General features: G+C 43.8%; 1 protein-coding gene across 2 annotated transcripts in view; it reads right to left on the bottom strand.

Annotated features, from left to right (window-relative positions):
• The window catches only part of LOC135089082 (polypeptide N-acetylgalactosaminyltransferase 5-like), an 83133-nt gene that overhangs the window by 39402 nt on the left and 23731 nt on the right, over positions 1-20000 (bottom strand). For both annotated transcript variants that reach the window (XM_063984313.1, XM_063984305.1), the window contains exon 2: positions 2488-3628. In XM_063984313.1, coding sequence (XP_063840383.1) covers positions 2488-2727 — 240 coding nt within the window. In that variant the 5' untranslated portion in view covers positions 2728-3628. The remainder of the gene's footprint in view (positions 1-2487; positions 3629-20000) is intronic.

Here is a 20000-nt window from a genome sequence, read left to right as displayed (position 1 = left end):
CCCAGATATCCGTCTTTTTCGAGAGAGAGAGAGAGAGAGAGAGAGAGAGAGAGAGAGAGAGAGAGAGAGAGAGAGAGAGAGAGAGAGAGAGAGTTATTGACTATTTACTCTCTCTCTCTCTCTCTCTCTCTCTCTCTCTCTCTCTCTCTCTCTCTCTCTCTCTCTCTCTCTCTCTCTCAATCTATCTATCTATTAGTCCCTTCGAAAAAGTTCTGTATCAACTTACTCTCCCTGTTCCAACCCTTCTCGACATTTCATTTTTGCCCCAACATTAAAAATAATAGTTTAACTTCACATCTCTCCCCCTCGTCGTGCAATCCCACTTCACGCAACACACAACTTAATATTATCCTAACCTTTCCCTTTAAAATCACCAGCTACACTAACACAACTTTGCTTACCCACGCGTGAAGGTGAAAAAAGGATAAATGAATAGGGAATACATGAATAGGGAATTTATTTCTTCCTACAGTTTTTTTTTTTTTTGTATCGAGTCCATTGTTTTGTTCAATTTGTATACTCTATTTGATTTTAATTCACAATACGTTTTCTTTTCAATTTCACTCCATCTCTTATTTTTTTTCCTGTGGTCTCTTAATCTATTAAAATCCTGAGAGAGAGAGAGAGAGAGAGAGAGAGAGAGAGAGAGAGAGAGAGAGAGAGAGAGAGAGAGAGAGAGAGAGAGAGAGAGAGAGAGAGAGAGAGAGAGAGAGAGAGAGAGAGAGAGACTCGAGATTTTCCATTGTCTTTCCAATCGTTCTTGTAAATTTTCAATGCCTCCAAATCAGTCCTGGCTCGCCCTTCTATTACTGGCGCGCTCTTCCCATCCGCGCCAACACCTTGCCATTCCATCTCGCGTATTTCCTCCCCACCGGCACACCTGTCCTGACTCTCCCCGCCCACGCACCTGTCCCTCTCCCTTCATTTCTGCCACTTCCGATCTATTTTCGACATTCTTCTCCCAATCCAGAGATTTTTATGTACCTCTCAGTATTCCCACATCTTTTTTTTTTTTTTTCGGTATTTTCAGTCCCTCGCATGCCAGATATATTATTTTTTTATTTCCTTTTTTGTCTCTCCCATTTCTGGTCTCACAAAATTTCATCGATTATATTACTGGCACTTTCGCGTTACTTTCTAGATATTTCAAGCAGTTTTCCTTTTCACCAATAACTGTCCATTTATTCTTTTCATTTCCGGCGTGTTTCTACCATTTCCATCCAGTCCGCTATTTATAATTCTAAAGCAAGTTCGTAATCCGCTCTTCCATTTCTAGCACGTCTTTCCCATTTCTTGCCTGCCATTTCCAGTCCCAAAACATTCCTCCCATTCCTGGCACCCTTGTAGCATTTTTGGGCACTTCCTTCCATTCCTGGAATACCTCCCCGCTCCCACCGGTCTCCCTTCCCAATCCGGGCTCTTTCCCATCCCCTCCAATTAGTCAGACTTCTCTCAAAATTCATAAGTTTTCTTCAGAACAGCGAATCTTTTCCTCCTGAAGCTATGTCTGACTTGATTAAGGTAGAGAATAAAATACTGCGCAAGTTTTCAACGGAAGAGACGAAGGGGAGAGAAAGAGGTAAATAATTGTGGTATCCGAGCGAGCGAGAGCGAGAGAGAGAGAGAGAGAGAGAGAGAGAGAGAGAGAGAGAGAGAGAGAGAGAGAGAGAGAGAGAGAGAGAGAGAGAGAGAGAATAAAAATACATACAAAAAAAAAAAAAACAAGCAGTCAGATAAACAGACAAGAACTAACTAACATTCCTGCTTTTAACTCTTTCCAGCTTCCTTCATTCCTTCCTTCCATCATCCTGTGCCTCACTCATTTCACCTCAATGTATTTCACGACCTCATAAATGCAGCACCTTATTATCTAGGTCAGGTGAGGGAAACTCGACAAGGTGAGAGTGAATCGGGACTAATTAGAGCGAGACGCAGGTAAAGTGAGAGACAGGTAACTCCATCCTGCATAAGTCACCTTGAATCAGTGTGTGTGTGTGTGTGTGTGTGTGTGTGTGTGTGTGTGTGTGTGTGTGTGTGTGTGTGTGTGTGTGTGTGTGTGTGTGTGTGTGTGTGTGTGTGTTCCCTCGATCACAGACAGCAAAAAAATAACTTGAAAATAATAGCAAGTGAAAAATGCTGCAGGAGGAATGCAGAATAGCTACGAAAATAAAACAACAAACGTTATTACTGCTAAAAAATAACCACGAAAAAAGCTAAACCAAAACAAAACACAGCACACACACAACCAAACACACGCAACACAAAAATAATGGAAAGGTAAAACAAGGAAAACAGAGCAAACAAAGACGAAAGCACAGCACAGAGAGAGAGAGAGAGAGAGAGAGAGAGAGAGAGAGAGAGAGAGAGAGAGAGAGAGAGAGAGAGAGAGAGAGAGAGAGAGAGAGAGAGAGAGAGAGGATACAAAAAAAAAGCAGAACATTAAAAAAAGAAAACACCCCCAAAAAAACACACAATTTCACAACTTACACCCAGGTCAAGGTCGTCATGTTCACTCTGGTGGTTCCTGATGGCGCGGCCCTTGTGGTGGTCCGCCCGCCCTTCCCTCGCGGGGCTCGTGCCGGCCTCGATCCTGCTGCAGCCCCAGCCAGACCCAGAGGCGCAGTCGCTGTAGTACATGATGACCGCCACGTCCATCGCGAACCATACCATGGACGTGATGAGGACGATCTTGCACGTGTGGACTCGAAGACGCGAAGAGCGAAACATTTTGGCGGTTTGTGGGTTGTGGTGGTGGTGGTGGCGACGCTCAAGGTTATGTTAGGTTGGGTTAGGTTATTGTTATTTCTCGTTACAGGAAAAGAGAAAAGAGAGGGCAGATGTGAATGAATGAGGAGCTTATAGTAACCGCAGTTTTGAATGTGATGGAATGTAGGACAATACCTGTAAACGTCTTTTGTTGTTTTACCTTCAGATTAGTATAAATATGCAGTAACAGCTAGGATGGAATGTATATCTTTCCTAATTGATCCTTCTTTGGAATGTTAGGTGTGCGTTGTTAATGGAATGCGGCAAGAGTTGAGAGTGAGATGAATTGGCTTTGTTATGGAGTTCTTAAGAGGGAGTGTCCCCCGCAATTCTCGTATCACCTTTTGGAAGGAAGACTGTGAAAGAGAAGCCTGAGTACCGTTAAGCTCATGGGGCTCCCCGACGCACCGTACGTCATGGAACTGTGTGCGTATGCGTGTGCGTGAGTGTGAGTGTGTGGGGCGTCTGTAAACCTGCTCCTTTGCGTGTGAGCGGATCTGGTGTTTGTTTGCTTGTGTGAATGCGCGTGTGTGTGGTAAGTGGATGCTGCGAGTGGGAAGGGACAGGTGGGGTGTTTGTGCCGTGAGGGAAGGGACGGGTGGGGATGAGTGCCAAGGAGAGGGAGGGAGGGAGGGAGGGAGGTCACGCGTGTCGAAGAGGAGGTGGAGGTGGCGGAAGTGGAGGTGGAGAAGGAGGTGGTGGTGGAGGAGGAGGAGGAGGGAGGGCAGGGGCTGAGGGGGTCAGGTTGAGGTGGTGAGTGGAGGGTGTGGAAGCGAGGGGTGGGTGTCTGGGGCTATAGCGACCACCACGTCATGGCAGTCTCGCGCACGCCCTCTTCTGCCACACCGGGGAACCACCACACCTGCGAGGGAATAAAAACATACCGTTAGTAACTCTTGCATATACAGTGTTGCTTAGATCGGCATCCAATATTCATACTTCAAAGAAAAAAATACTTTACAAAGCTTATCTACTTAACCTTTCTACAACTGATATGACTGCATGACAACTGCTGTTACTTCACTCAAGACAATTTTATGGAACAATATTAAAAATACTGGCATTGAAATTTTGAAATACTGTTATTCCAAGAAATGTGATTCAAAACAACACCTAGAAGTGCCAACTGGTTATTCATTAGCTAAAAGGAATCCATAGCAGTTAAAGGGTTAGAAAGGAAAAGAGGGAGTGTAAAGAGGCACAAAATAAGAACAGCAGCCACTGCGAGGTTGTTTGTGATGCTACACTACCTAATCTAAGTAAGAGAGAGAGAGAGAGAGAGAGAGAGAGAGAGAGAGAGAGAGAGAGAGAGAGAGAGAGAGAGAGAGAGAGAGAGAGAGAGAGAGAGAGAGAGAGAGAGAGAGAAACTTGGTTATAGTCTAGTATGCGTTCAAGAAACACTGTTATCCATCAGGAAGGAAGAAAAAAAGCAAACTTATGGATATTGCAATACACATATTATGACCAAAATAATTTCTTTCCGACGCACCCACCAACACACACACACACACACACACACACACACACACACACACACACACACACGCGAACTCTAATAATACGAAAATAAAACTTAACAATGTAACTTAAACTAATGAGCAAACACACAGACAGTATTTGCCGAGAATTACCCGACACCATTAGACCGTCGACGTCCTCCCTCCCTCCCCTCTCCCCCTCCTCTCCCCTCCCCTCCCCTCTTCCTTCTCCCATCTCCCCTTTCTTCCCCACTCTTTGTCTCCTCCCTCCCATCCACCCAGCCCACCCTAGGTACAATATTACATCCCTCCTCTCCCCTGGGGTCTCATAACACCTCCCCCTCCCACCTTCCACACCCTGGGGTCTCATAATATCTTCTCCCCACTCCTCTTCTCCCCTTCCTTCCTTCCTTCCTTCCATTGGTGTCTCATAATACCTCTTTTTCCTCCTCCTCCTCCTCCTCCTCCTCCTCCTCCTCCTCCTCTTCCTCCCAGCAGCGCGTTCACCTATCAAGTGTAATGCTAAAGCAAACATTAAAGTTTCCCCTTGAAAATTGCAACACTTAACGTTTTCTCTCAAAGGAGCACATGAAGCACAAACATTACAGCGACAATGAACTTATGAATAACAAGTTTGTCTTCTTTTTTTTTTTTTTTCTTGCTTGATCTTTCTTTTTCTCTTTTTTTTTTTTTTACTTCCAACTTATCCTTTGCATATTTAGGGAACACTTTAGCGCACCGTCATCCAAATTACGCGAGAATGTGGCTTAATCTGGTAACGTGCGAATGTCTTTTTCTCCTCGCTTAATTTATTCAGGTGCAGGATAGAGAGGAGGATAAAAAAAACGGGCGAACGCAACACCTGGAGGCTCGTTTTCTGCTGCGGGGAGAAAACGGGACGATGAAACAGCGGACGAGGTGGGTGACTGAGGAGTGGGAGCAGACAGGGGAAGGGAAGGGGAGAGAGGGGAGGGAGAAAAGGAGTGTTAAGGAGGGAGAGAAAGCAAAAGGATTATGTCAATAGCAAAGCAAACATCGATTAAATATAACGAGAATGATATTATGAAGAGGATTAACTCTCTCTCTCTCTCTCTCTCTCTCTCTCTCTCTCTCTCTCTCTCTCTCTCTCTCTCTCTCTCTCTCTCTCTCTCTCTCTCTCATATCCTCAGGCTTTCTCTCCCTACCCCTTCTCCTACCCTGGCCATTCCCAGTCCCTTCTTATCCTAATCCACGTCACTGTTCAGGCAACTGACGGAGGTTGCATGCAGTGCGCGGCTGGCAGCTGTTCCTGGGGCGCTGTGCTGCCTGACACTAAGCCCTAAGGATTGGATGGCTGTGTCCTGCAAGTTTTCTTTACTATACTTATACATCATTGAAAAAAATTATGTAGTATATTAAAGGGCAACGAAGAGAAGTGGACGATATAAAGAGATGAGGCTGAGTAAGTGGAAGGACTATACTGGTGACTTGAGGGAAGGAGGTGCAGTTAATGTCGACAGTTGAGTATGTGGTGACCCCACATCACAGTATATATTGTATTGTCAAGAAAGAAGAAAGTAAAAAGAAGAAAAGAAGAAAGAAGACAAAATAAGGAAGAAGAAAAGATGAAATAAGTAAGAAGAAAGAAGAAATGGAGAAGATGAATGAAGTAGGGAGAATAAAAAGCGGTCACACTACCCAGGAAAGGGAAGGTAATTAGCACTTGATATCGAGGGAGCCGAGAAAACACAAACATGGACACAGGACCCCACGCAGTCACAACAGGCAAACGACCATGAAACCTGGGAAGGCATCCTGGGTCAAAGAGGGATTAGCGGTAATGATAGTAGGGACAAGGCAGAGAAAGGATTTGAGAGGGAAAGAAGGCCAGGAGGCGTGAGGCACCAGAAAGGACAAGTCAGCCTATAGAAAAATACCCACGCCCACTTAACGCTCCGCCTCCAAACTGCCCCTACCCTCTGACTGGCTTCTGTATCAAGCACCAAGCCTGCGGGAGGATCACATGCATAAATGAACAATGTGGATGGTAGATATGTAAGGGAAATAAGCAGTCCCAAACGACTGTATATTATAGCGTGTAACAGTGGAATAATTCATTAGCGGAGAGCAGCACACACAGAAGCAGAGAGGGCCTGACCAGAGAGGGGCCGAGATGGACGGAATAACTTAAAAGTAAGTGGAGCTTGAAAGCGTAATGCAGTATATAAATCAATTATCCTATTAAAGGAGGAGCAGGATGTTTAACTGATGTTTTATGCTTGGTATGACAGGTTTGTATGGTGCACGAAAATTTACTCAGTTATGGAATGTTTATAGTAATTGATGTGTTGCTGATGTCATGTGTGTTTTTCTAACCGAACATTAATTGAACCGATTAAATATTTGTTGTGTTTATGCATTTGATATTGTCTGTGTTTTGCACGATGATTGCGCTGGTCCATGAATATACTGAAGAAATATAAAGTGACACCTAATAACTTTGAATGATTTGAAGGTGAATGCGAGTGAGAAATTTTGACTTGTAAGAAATGTAAATAATTATTAGTTATTAATTAAAATATGAAAATGTTTGCGAGTTTTCCAGTAGCCTTTATATACAAATTCCTTGCAACATCTCGGACCACGGCAAGTAAAAAAACATCATTAACTTTTACTCTGATTAGCAATTTCCATCAATCTTAGACTCTTCTCTGTTGCGAATCAATTGTCAGGTTTTGTTACGGGACTGTCAGCAGATCAGAGGACTGAAGACTGAGAGAAAACAGAGAGAAGAGTGGAGGTGAGTGGCGTGAGCGAAGGTTACTCGATTCTGACTGCAGGCGTACCATGTGAACACAGAGAAAGGCTGTGGAGGAGAAAAATTACCTACCAAACGTTTTTACTTAATATTTTTCACCGTTCTTCAATACAAAGAACTCAAACTTTGATGGCATTACGTACTCAAGTAGATACACGAGTATCAAAAAAAAAAAAAAAAAAAATATGAAGCGAGTACTTAGTTATTTAATAGGAAACAGTCTTTTGTATTTTGTGATATCTTAATCATCAAAAGAATTAGTGAAAAAAAATCCGTTGAAAAAAAGAAAAAAAAAAGAAAATTAATAATCATGAAAAAAAAATAGAACAATGTGTGTCAACAAGATGTGTATTAATTTATGTATGCATACATTCACTGTCTTCCTGCAGCATCAACAATTACCGTGGCCAGTGTTTTCCAGCGGACGCCCGGATGATGAACACCTACTAAGCAGACTTCAATTTCCTCAGTCTTTTTTTTTTTTTTTTATTAAGGGTGGAGAAATTTACTGCAGGTAGGAGGAAGATGAATTAATTAATCATGGTGTTGTGTTGTGGCGCTGTGTTGTGTTAGGATGTGATGAAGGGTTATGTGATGTGATGTGATGTGATGTGATGTGATGTGATATGATGTGATGTGATGTGATGTGATGTGTTGTGTTGTGTTGTGGATTCGACACTTCAGATAGAATTTCATAAGTTTTTTTTATTTATTTATTTTTATTTTATCTCATATTTAAATTTCCATGAGAGAGAGAGAGAGAGAGAGAGAGAGAGAGAGAGAGAGAGAGAGAGGAGAGAGAGAGAGAGAGAGAGAGGAGAGAGAGAGAGAGAGAGAGAGAGAGAGAGAGAGAGAGAGAGAGAGAGAGAGAGAGAGAGAGAGATGAACAGGTGCAGACACACAAAGGAAAGGGAAGAAGAAAAAAAGTAATTACAAAAGAGAAAGAAGGGGAGGAGGATTGGAGGTGGGGACAAAGAGGAGGAGAAGAAGAGCCTCTTATAGACACGAAGAAGGGAAGAATGGTGGGATAATAGACAAAAAGTGTTAAGTCACTCAAGGAAACGATGTGTGAATCAGGGAGGTGTACAGGATTAAAACTAAAAAAAAAAAAAAAATAAATAAATAATAATAATGACAAAAGGCTTAAGTGAAAACAGGACAAGCTTATCTCTCTCTCTCTCTCTCTCTCTCTCTCTCTCTCTCTCTCTCTCTCTCTCTCTCTGGAAGAACGCAGTATCTCCTCTTCCTTTCCTCTTTCCTCCACTGCTTCTCGAACCCTATCACTCCTCTCACCCACGTACCTCTAGCCTCCTTGCCTTTTATCCTTCAGCAAGCCAATCCTCTCCTACCATCCTTCACCCCACATTCCTTCTCTCCTCTCCTCCCCCCCCAGCCTCTTCCTCATTCTTCATCCTGCACTTCTCTCTTTCCTTACCTTCATTTTCACACTCCTTCAAGCTTGAACCTCACACACCTGACTCTCTCTCTCTCTCTCTCTCTCTCTCTCTCTCTCTCTCTCTCTCTCTCTCTCTCTCTCTCTCTCTCTCTCTCTCTCCTCTCTCTTCTACACTTTCTCAAGGGCCGCGGCAGTCAGGTACAGACTCCCCAAGGTACGAAGTATTTTTGGGGCCAGCGAAGTTCAGTGATCAAAGTTAACCAGTAATTCTATTTGTGATATGTACATTTTTGGCAAGCTCCTAAACTACGTGAGGCAAACCCATTAGACGGTTATTCAATATAGCTTTGATGTCTCCCTGGTCCCGCATTAGTAAGGTTATGAGGCTTTTATGAAGGCTCTCGGTACAGGGGGTAAGTTTTGCAACCGTTTACCTTAGTATAATATTGCGAGGCTCTGCACCGCTCCTTTGTTGAAGTGAAGGCTAATGTTCATTTTCCAGCAGCGGCAAATGAGTGACATTTAAACATTTGGCAAGCTGGGAAGATGATTGTTATTATTATTTCCAAGTTAATATCCTTAATGGCGAAATTCAAGAGTTGGGTAGTCTCTTTAACGATACGGCAGTGGTAGTGATGAGGGTAATAATGAATGAATGAAGGAACGAATAAATAATTAAATAAATAAATAAATAAATAACTAGTAGTAGTAGTAGTAGTAGTAGTAGTAGTAGTAGTAGTAGTAGTAGTAGTAGTAGTAGTAGTAGTAGTAGTAATAATAATAATAATAATAATAATAGTAATAATAATAATAATGATAATAATGATAATAATAATAATAATAATAATAATAATAATAATAATAATAATAATGAGACACTTATCGCGTCCTCGTTTATTCCTGTAATGCGAAATTCTGACATAATATTTCGTAATATATATTTTCCATCCTTTCTCCTTTACATCTAGCCCATTTTTTCTTTTTTTCCTTCTTTCTCTCTTATCTTTATCTTTTTTTCTTTCTTTCCCTCTTATCTTTCTTGAGGCGAGTGTCGTATATTTTCTCTATAAATTTTCTACACACCCTCACACTACTTTTCATATCTTTATACCCCTTTACAAATCTTCATTCTCCTTTACTCACCTCTACACTCTTTTTACGCGCTCTCATGCTCTTTTCCCTCACACTCCTTCACACATCTTTACAGTCCTTCACATTCCCACAAAAAAGTTTCCTCCAGCTCGTAAGTCTTGTGTTGATGGCGACGCATAAACCAGAATTACCCCACCTGTGCATCTCTGCCTCGCCAAAATATCCTGCCGTCTTTCCTTTCACTCATTCTGTAAAGCCGCGTCATGTCATCAGCCTGTTGATCATAAATTTTAACTAGTTCATGTTTGATCAGCAGCGCCACATGACCTACGCGTATATGTCGCAGTGCACTAAGACAGTTAATCAATATAATCAATCAGTCAGTCAGTCACGTTCCTTGGCATCTCTTTCTTTACCGTCCCTGTTTACGTGTGTGTGTGTGTGTGTGTTGGTGCAAAGTTCGAAGCATGTTTTAACCTGACATTCTTTTCAACTTCCCTTCAAATCTACGACGCTTTTCCTATACGTGAGTTCCATATTTAACCCATCCAGCAAGGAACATTTCTACTGCCCGTACAATGCATAAGTTTGGAAGGCAATTCGAGTTACGCCGATGGAACAACAAGGTCATACAGCGTCAGCCACGACTACGAGACAGCGCTACCTACCCCATCATGAAACTAAATTGTGTGTCTCAGGATCGAACTCGCAACCTTTCCAACGCCAGCAGACCACTTTACCACAGAGCCACCCAGGTCCATGAAGAGAGCAGCCCCGCGTGGGTGTACACAGAAAAATGTGAACCAAATCCTACAACGCTGTCCCTTCTTTTGTGATTTACTTGTTTGTTGACCTCTTTTTTTCGTGGGAGGGAGGGGAGATGAGAGAGGTGACTGGCCGGACTAACGCTAACCCACAGTAAAGACCGAGGGAGTTTACTTAGGCTAAAGGCGCAAGTGAGTCATCTGTTGGCGCCTCGATCTACACAGCCACGAAATGCAGGATCATATTTTATTACGTGTCGGCGCCTTAGGACCATACTCTGAAACACGCGCAGCACCTCTACTAACTACAAAAAGACTCTAGTTGAAGTTCCACGGGTTTTTAAGGATGTTTTTCTTTATGTTTCAAGAGGTCGATTAACAAAATTTCCACGTTATCAAGTGGAGAAACATTTTTGACAACACAGCTAATTATCTCTGTGGCTTTTGAAAATAGTTGTGGTGAGAGCAAACCGTTCCTGACTACGGGTCTTAGCTCCACGACTTTAAATGTCTAGAATAAGTTATCGGGTGTTTTCTTGATCCTAGTGATGATTAACAACGATTCTGCACCGGTAAGAGGAAAGGAAACACACAGAACCTTACTTATTCTTCCTAGCCTTTGAAATTAGTCCTCGTGAGAATCCAGAGTGTTTCAGAGTACGGGCCACGGTACAACATAGACAGCAACTTGAGAATGAACGATCCTTAGTTTCCAGACTGACTAGACTCTGTGATGGCCTTGTCTCCTCGCCTCTTATTGTCTCCGTCTCCCCTCCGTCTCTTCCTTCTGCAGCCATCGTATTGTCCCGGGATGTCCCAATGTATTCTCCTTCGACTTTACTGCCACTTACATTCCTCCCTCCCTCTCTCTCTCTCTCTCTCTCTCTCTCTCTCTCTCTGAAAGTTTCCTAATATCATCTCTTTGTTTTCTTCTCCCTGCGAATTCTAGTCCTCCTTATCCTTCAGCTTTCTCTCTTCCTCCTGTTCCTTCCCTTCTTGTTCGTCCACTTCTCCCAACTTATCATCATCATCGTCTTCCCTAACTTCTCTTTCACCTCACCCAAATCCTCCTCTGTCCCGAATGCTGTCTTCATTCTCCTTTCCTTTCTCCTCCTCCCTCACCTTCATCCATAATCCTAATCCAGTCCTCCACCTCCTCCTCCTCTCTCTCCCATCTCTGTCCCGTCTCCAGCTCCTCCTTCGCCATTCTGTTCGACTTGAAGGAGTTTCTCAAGTTTGTCAACAGTCTGTCCATCATCAAACACTGCCTGATGCTGCCACACACACACACACACACACACACACACACACACACACACACATACACACACACAGAGGCACGCGAGCCCCCCACCCTCCACACCACCTTCCACCACCATCACCACCACCCCCACCCCCCACCAATTAATATCTTCCAACCTCGAGTCAATTACTGAACTATCATACGCCACGAGGAGTTGAGGGCGTCCCGTCAGGCGAGAAGCGACCCTGTGCACTGAGGAACAAAGGGGCGGTTTTTCCATGGCCGCTGCGCCTTTCCCCTTTATGGCCTGGCTGTGAAAAAGAGCTTAATGTTATCTCGTTAAGTCGCGGAAAGACGTATTTTGTTCCCGAAGAGGTAAAAAGCGAAATATTAAACACGAGAGAGAGAGAGAGAGAGAGAGAGAGAGAGAGAGAGAGAGAGAGAGAGAGAGAGAGAGAGAGAGAGAGAGAGAGAGAGAGAGAGAAATTGTGGTTTCGTAGTTGTAATATTTTCTTTTTTTTTTATCGGTTTGTGTTGTTTAACTTGTTCAATTTTCGTTTGTAATTATCAGCCTCTTTTGTTCTCTTTCCCAGTCATCCGGTACAAGAAAAAAAAATAACGGAAAGGAACAGAATGTGTGTGTGTGTGTGTGTGTGTGTGTGTGTGTGTGTGTGTGTGTGTGTGTGTGTGTGTGTGTGTGTGTGTGTGTGTACGGAACAGATATATTGATTGGAAGAACACACACACACACACACACACACACACACACACACACACACACACACACACACACACACCTAATAATTTCTTTCTTATTGTACCCCAGCCACCGCCAGCAACCCCACCGCGTCCTCTTTCTTTCTTTCTTCTTCTTCTCCTCCTCCTCCTCCTCCTCCTCCTCCTCCTCCTCCTCCTCCTCGGCAAGATGGGATACGGAAGACAGGCAAGCAGGAAACTCAGGTGAGGCGGAATGAAGGAAAAAAAAAAAAAAAAAAGAGAAGAGTACGAAAGGAAAACGAAAACTGCAACAAGCCAACGAAAAACAAAAGGAAAAAAAGAGTAAAGAAAAGAAAGAAAAACAAGGAATGAAAATACAAAGACACAAACACCACCATCATCATATTTTTTTCTTATCTCTTTTCCATTTGTATTTTTTTTCTTTTCTTTACTGTTACTTCCCCCTTCCTCCTTCACTTTCCTTCTCCTCCTCCTCCTCCTCCTCCTCCTCCTCCTCCTCCTCCTCCTCCTCCTCCTCCTCCTCCTCCTCCTCTTTCGCCTCTACTTCCTCCTCTTCCTCTTCCTCTCCTCGAACTCCGTGCTAAGTGTCAAAGTTTCTCGATTTTCCGCGTATCGAAGCCTCATTTTTCTGCACTTGATTCTCTCTCTCTTTCTCTCTCTCTCTCTCTCTCTCTCTCTCTCTCTCTCTCTCTCTCTCTCTCTCTCTCTCTCTCTCTCTCTCTCTCTCTCTCTTGAACAGTCTCTCCTTCCTCGCATCCACCTCACTCCTTTTCACTCTTCGCAATGCAATCCGTACCCCACACACACACACACACACACACACACACACACACACACACACGTCAGCGGGGTAATAATATGATAACAAAAAAACATATTAACATTGCAACGCCACTGACTCACTGTCCCTTCCGTCTGGGGGCAGCACGCGACTCCTCTTGTTATTATCATGCACAAAGGTCACGTGAGGTTAGGCTGGTGGTGCGTGGCCGCCAGACGTCTGGGAGGTGATGGCTGGGGCGAGGGAAGGGAAGGGAGGGGACGAGAGTGGTGGGGGGAGGCTGTGATGAAGGATAAAACACTGGAACACACACACACACACACACACACACACACACACACACACACACACACACACAACACAAAGATAACCAGCCTGGAAACATGAAAATCTCCCAGACGATGATAATAATGGTGATGGTGGTGGTGGTGGTGGCGGTGGTAGTGGTAAGCTATTGCGATAAAGATGGTGATGATAAAGGTGGTGGTGGTGGTGTTGGTGGTGATGATAATACTATAATGATGATAATGATGGTGATGACGACGGCGATGGTGGTTGTGGTGGAGGTGACGACGATAATCTACAGTAAGTTTTAAAATTTATGGTACTCTTCCGCGATGTAAATGACAGAATGCCAACAATCACAACTACATATCGTTCCCTGCCGTTTCCTTACACAAGTGAGTCACGCTAGAAGGGTTGATGCACGACACGAATCATACATGTCCCCTCTGTGTAGCTCTCCGCTGACAGACACAAGACAGGTGGGGAGTCTGGCAGGAAAGGTCAGATTGAATCCCAAGACTGCAACATATTTCAAACAGCAACAGGCGTTCAGATTCCCGGCTAGAGAAAGGGATAAAAAATGGAAGACGCACGGCAACTTGTTCCTTTCATCAACATTTCAAGCAGACAGACATACAGACAGACAGACAGCCTCCTCAGAACCCTCAGGGAGTGAAGACTGGATCAGAGGCGCCACCTGCTCCTCGCTATTGACACGCGGACCCTCCCTTTCAATGGCACACTTAGGGACACATCACAGGCGCACCTAACTCCCGTCCGCTTTGCCCACACCTGAGTCACATCCATCCGTCTCGCTGTCCCCCAAATGCAATAATCAGGCAAAGTTACAGCCATGGATCTTGGCATCGCTGTCCGCCCACTCCAAGTAAACCTCAGTGCTCGTCTCGTTAGTTAGTCTGTGAATGCTGCGCGGACGATATAAATTCAACATGGAGTCTGTGCAACAAGTAAAAAAAGAACACAACCATGTCACACTGTCAGCCAGAGGAGTGACTAAGCGTTGCCGCGCCGTGACGTGAGTGGCTGGCGTCCCAAGTTCAGCAGCGCCACGTGACATCAATTATTGTCCTGCGTGACGCGCCAAGCTCAGCTATTCTAATATCCTGAGGAATGACACGCTCGAATTCCTGTTTCTTCGTTTGATAATGTTTCCTGTTTTACGTGTATGACGTATGTCAAAATTTAAAAGGCGTTCGAAGAAATCAGCCTACGTTTATAATAATGTAGTTTCCCTACTCCGGTGCCACCCAGTGTCCCCTGGTGCGGCACCGTGACTGATGGGCGTCAGCTGCCTCCACACACCGGGGGTCGCGTGGCTCTGTGGTGCACTGCTCAGGGTGTGAGTTCTATCTTGGCTTGTGGCAGTTTCGTTATGATCTAAGTAGCGCTATCAAGTGACGCGTCCCTTATGACCTTATTGTAGCAGCGTTGTAATGCAATGAATCTTCTAACAGCATACACTGCAGCTCCATCCACACCAGGCTCTGTGCGAGGCCACACCACGACAAACACGCAAACCAAACATCAAATTAACTATGAATCAACTCATCTCATGACGGAGGGACTGAGGAGCGTGAGTGTGCCGCAGCCATCAGTTCCTCCTCTGCCTCGCGATGTCTCACTCTACCCCGCGTCGCGTCTGGAGGCTGGACAAAAAAAAAACTCGAAAAGCTCCTCCACAAACAGTCCCGGTGTACACTCAGCATCTCCCTGAATCATGTCTCTCCGTCTCCAGCCGCATTCAGAGTCGCTCACTCAGCAAGGCCCTCCACTACTCTGCTCCTGCCTCCCATCCCAGGAGTGACCATCGGCTGCTAAGTGGACTAAGAGCAATGTCGCAGCTCCGTGATCAAAGGCACGGCCACTGAGACGCCGGGCAGACCAGGGCGCGGCAGGACTAGGGGGAGGGGACACGGGACTCTGGCGGTGGTCATTCACGTGGTCTCATACCTCCCGCTCAGGCGACAACGTTCCTAATATTTGTCAAGAGAGTGACCTTGTTTTGCGTTACTTTCTCGCCGTTTTCTGTACGTACGGGGAGAGAAATTATAGAAATAAATGACATTGAGAAGGAACAGGTGGAGGAGAAAAGGGAAGGAAAAATTAAAGAATAGGCATGGAAGAAGGAAAGCGGAAGTGAGCAAGATAAGAGTGGAAGGAGAGGAAGAGAAGAAAAAGAAGATAGATACGATGTGTGTGTGTGTGTGTGTGTGTGTGTGTGTGTGTGTGTGTGTGTGTGTGTGTGTGTGTGTGTGTGTGTCCAAGGAACGAGTCCAGTGATTGATGTGGCGCCAGTGATGACAAAGGAAATGGCTTTTATGGGATTATATGACAGGGAAAGAAAATGAGATGCCATTGTTCTCTCAATAGTTGAATGTCCTCAATCAAGACCCTTCATACACACGGCACTCACCCGCGCGCGCCCACACACACACACACACACACACACAGGAAACCTCTAACATGTTGACTCCAAAGAAGCACCTTATCAACTTCTCCTGTTTCCTTCCGGTACAACACGAAACTCATCTCGAAAATAGTTTGTGTGTACCTTACGTCTCTCTCTCTCTCTCTCTCTCTCTCTCTCTCTCTCTCTCTCTCTCTCTCTCTCTCTCTCTCTCTCTAATTACTTTCAAGGTATTCTAACGTGAAACTAATCAACTTTTTCTTTTTCTTTTTGCCTCAAGCCGAGAAGCGATCCGGAAGCAATGGGAAAAAAATAATAAAGGTATTATTATCTTTATCACTCTATTTTCTTTCGTAACTGTGTGTGTGTGTGTGTGTGTGTGTGTGTGTGTGTGTGTGTGTGTGTGTGTGTGTGTGTGGCACATCGTCATGCAACACACCTTAACTTGCATTAAAGGAATGAAAAAGAAAAAAAAATTGTCTGATGCGGGTATATTCACTAACTTCTACAGTTAAAGACTCTTTACATTACTTCAAATGATGACAAGAAGCCATTTCAAAGCGAACTAAGGTGTCTGTATGCGCTCTCTCTCTCTCTCTCTCTCTCTCTCTCTCTCTCTCTCTCTCTCTCTCTCTCTCTCTCTCTCTCTCTCTCTCTCTCTCTCTCTCTCAAGAAAACATTTTCTGAAACACTTTTTTGAGAAACTGTAAAATTTCATCACACATTCCATTTACTGGACTTCTAAACTTTCCGAAATGGCGCCAGAGAGAGAGAGAGAGAGAGAGAGAGAGAGAGAGAGAGAGAGAGAGAGAGAGAGAGAGAGAGAGAGAGAGAGAGAGAGACGGTGAGAAGGAAAGATTGAAAGAAAACGGGAAGAAATTTACCCTCTCTCTCCACCCCCTCCACCGTCTTAGCAGTGAGGCTTAACTGGGGATTCCGAATGCAAACAAAAGTAAGAAGAGGAGGATGGTGTCTGGAGCCTCTCTCTCTCTCTCTCTCTCTCTCTCTCTCTCTCTCTCTCTCTCTCTCTCTCTCTCTCTCTCTCTCTTTCTTCTTCTTCTTTTTTCTAATTTACATTTTTCTTCTTTTTCATCTCCATCTTTCCTTGTTTTTATTTCCTTCTCTTCCTCTTCTTCCTCTTTTTCTATTTTATGCTTTACTTTTTCTTCCTTTTTCCTCTTTTTCTCTAATTCATATATTTTTTCTTTTTTTTTCTTTTCATCTTCTGTTTTCTCCTTTTATTCCCCTCTTTTCCTTCTACTCTTCTTCTTCTTACTACTTCTTTTATTCGATGCTTTTCCTTCTCTTCCTTTTTCTTTCCTATTTTCGTCGATTTGTTTTCTTTTCTTTCCTTCTTCAGTTTTTTCCTTGGTTTATTCCACTTGTCTCCTCTTCACTCTCCTTCTTTTATGCAATTTTCTTCTCTTCTTTTTACATTCAATTATTGTGCATATTTCCATTTTTTTCTTTTTCATTCTTTTTATTTCACTCTCCTCTTCTTCCTTCTTCTTTCATTCCATACTTTTCCTCCTTTCCTTTTCCCTTTTTTTTGTATTCATGTTTCTATCTCAATATGCTCAATTTTCTCCCTTAATTTTTTTTTAATTCTTCATATTTTTCCACCTTATTTTCCTTCTTCTTCGTCATTATCCACTTTCTCTTACTCGTTTTTTTTTTATTCTCTATATTTCCCTTTTCACTTTTCTATTTTTGTTTCCATTTCCAAGTTACCTCGTTGTCATCATCATCTTCTCTCCTTCTTTCACCTCTCCCGCTCCTCCTCCTCCTTCTCTTCTTCTCTTTGTTCACTATTTTTACTTTAATTTCCTGTTCTACATTTTCTTTTTTCTTCATATCCTTCAATTAGTTCTCTCTATTATCAAACTTTCTCCTGTTCTTGTTCACTGTCCTTCCTTGGTGTCCTCGTTCTCCTTTTCACCTACTTTTCCTTTATCTCTCTCCTCCTCCTCCTCCTCCTCCTCCTCCTATTCCTGCTCTCTTTTTGTTCCACTTTTCTTTTTATTTTCTGCTCTAAATTTATTTTTTTTCGCATTCTTCATATCAGTCATTTGTATTTTCATTGTTCCTCCTCTTCCTTCTTTTCTTCTCTTTCTCCTTCACCAATCTTCCGCACAGCCATCCACTTCCACACTTCCCACCATCCACCTCGTTCATCCCTCTTCTCCTCCTCCTCCCCCTCCCCCTCCTCCTCCTCCTCCTTCTCCCATCCACTGCCCGCCCAAAGACAGCACACAGAGAACACTGGAAGCCTCTATCTGGCTTTTATTATTACTCTATATATTTTTTTTCTCTCTCTCTCTTTCCCTCACTATTTTCGCTTTATTTTTCCACTCCTTCCTCTTCTGCCAGATTTACTGCTGATGCCGCCGCCAAAAGCAAGGGAAGGTGTGCTATTACTCTTCCTTCTTATCTATTCTCTCTCTCTCTCTCTCTCTCTCTCTCTCTCTCTCTCTCTCTCTCTCTCTCTCTCTCTCTCTCTCTCTCTCTCTCTCTCTCTGATCACCGTTCTTGGTAACCTAACCGAGTCGAAAAAATATTTAATCTCCCTCATTTTCCTTCTCGTTTCCGGGCATAATTTTCCTTTATTTCTCTTCCCATTCTCCTTTTCGCCTTCACACGTCCTCCTTTACACACTTTTCATACGGCCTTTTATCTTCCTTTATTCTTTTCTCCTGACGGTGGCTCTTCCTCCTCCTCTTCCTCTTCTCTCCTTCACGCCCTCTTTCATCGTGTGTTCTCTCCTTTCACTAAATGACAATGCGTTTGGATCCCTTTTCTCTCTCTCTCTCTCTCTCTCTCTCTCTCTCTCTCTCTCTCTCTCTCTCTCTCTCTCTCTCTCTCTCATTCTTCCATCTTGTCTCATTCAGCTTATTCAAATTTTTTCGTCTGCTATTTTTCATCTTTTTCATTTACCTGCACCGAGTGTATAATGATTAATCTAATACACGGTCGAGAAAATACCTAATGAACGTTTTTCAGATTCTTTTTTTTTCTTTTGAAGTGAATGCAATAACGAAAAAAAGGGGGCGGAGGAAATACACGGAGGAGGAGATACGAGAACTTCAAGACGAATCAACAAGAGAGAAGGAAGAAAGAAAGAAAGAAAAAAGAAAGAAAAAAGAAGGAAGATATGGTACGCGAGAAGAGATTGACGGGGAAGAGACAGGGGAAGATGAAAAGTGATACAGCAAAGAACGGATAGATTGAGAAACGAAGAAGGGGGGAAGGGAAGGCAGAAGAAGAAGAAGAAGAAGAAGAAGAAGAAGAAGAAGAAGAAGAAGAAGAAGAAGAAGAAGAAGAAGAAGAAGAAGAAGAAGAAGAAGAAGAAGAAGAAGAGAGAAGAAGAAGAAATCAATCAAATAACAACAACAACAACAACAACAACAACAACAACAACAACAACAACAACAACAACAACAACAACAACAACAACAATAATAACAATAGTAATAAGATGATGATGAAAACTGAGAAGGGGAGAAAAGAAGAAAATAGAGACAACAGTGCAATACGTAATAAGAAAGTTGAAGGAAGACACGCAAGAATGATAAAAACAGAGAGAGAGAGAGAGAGAGAGAGAGAGAGAGAGAGAGAGAGAGAGAGAGAGAGAGAGAGAGAGAGAGAGAGAGAGAGAGAGAGAGAGAGAGAGAGAGAGAGAGAAAGCAAGAAATAAGAACCAAGTCAGTAAAAAAAGGAGGAGGGAAGGAGGAAAAGAGTGAATGAGGAAGAAGAGGAGATATGAGATAGTGTGAGGTATGAGGGGTGAGATAAACTGTGGGTAGCAGCAGAAGGCGAGGCGAGGTGAGGTGAGGTGAAGTAAGGTGAGGTTGGCACAGACGGAGAGGGAGTGAGGTACGAGTTATGACGCAAGAGGTGAAGGAGGGTGGCTGGGGAGGACGAGGCGAGGAGAGGGGAGGCGAAGAGGGGTTGGTGCAGACAGGAAGCCACAACCAGATAAACTTTAAACACAAACTGAAGGCAAAACGTCAGGTTCAGACGAGCTTCGGGAATACATATTCTGACGTGTAAACTCCTGACGGTGACGCTGACGCAGGGGAGGAGGAGGAGGAGGAGGAGGAGGAGGAGGAGGAGGAGGAGGAGGAGGAGGAGGAGGAGGAGGAGGAGGAGAAGTCTGAAAGGAAGAGAGTCATGGGAGGAGCAAGGGATATACAGAAAGATGCGCAGGAGGAAATGGAAGATAAAGAGGAAGA

This window comes from Scylla paramamosain, chromosome 3 (assembly GCF_035594125.1).
Source record: "Scylla paramamosain isolate STU-SP2022 chromosome 3, ASM3559412v1, whole genome shotgun sequence".
NCBI lineage: Eukaryota > Metazoa > Arthropoda > Malacostraca > Decapoda > Portunidae > Scylla > Scylla paramamosain.
This window is presented reverse-complemented; position numbering and strand designations above follow the sequence as displayed.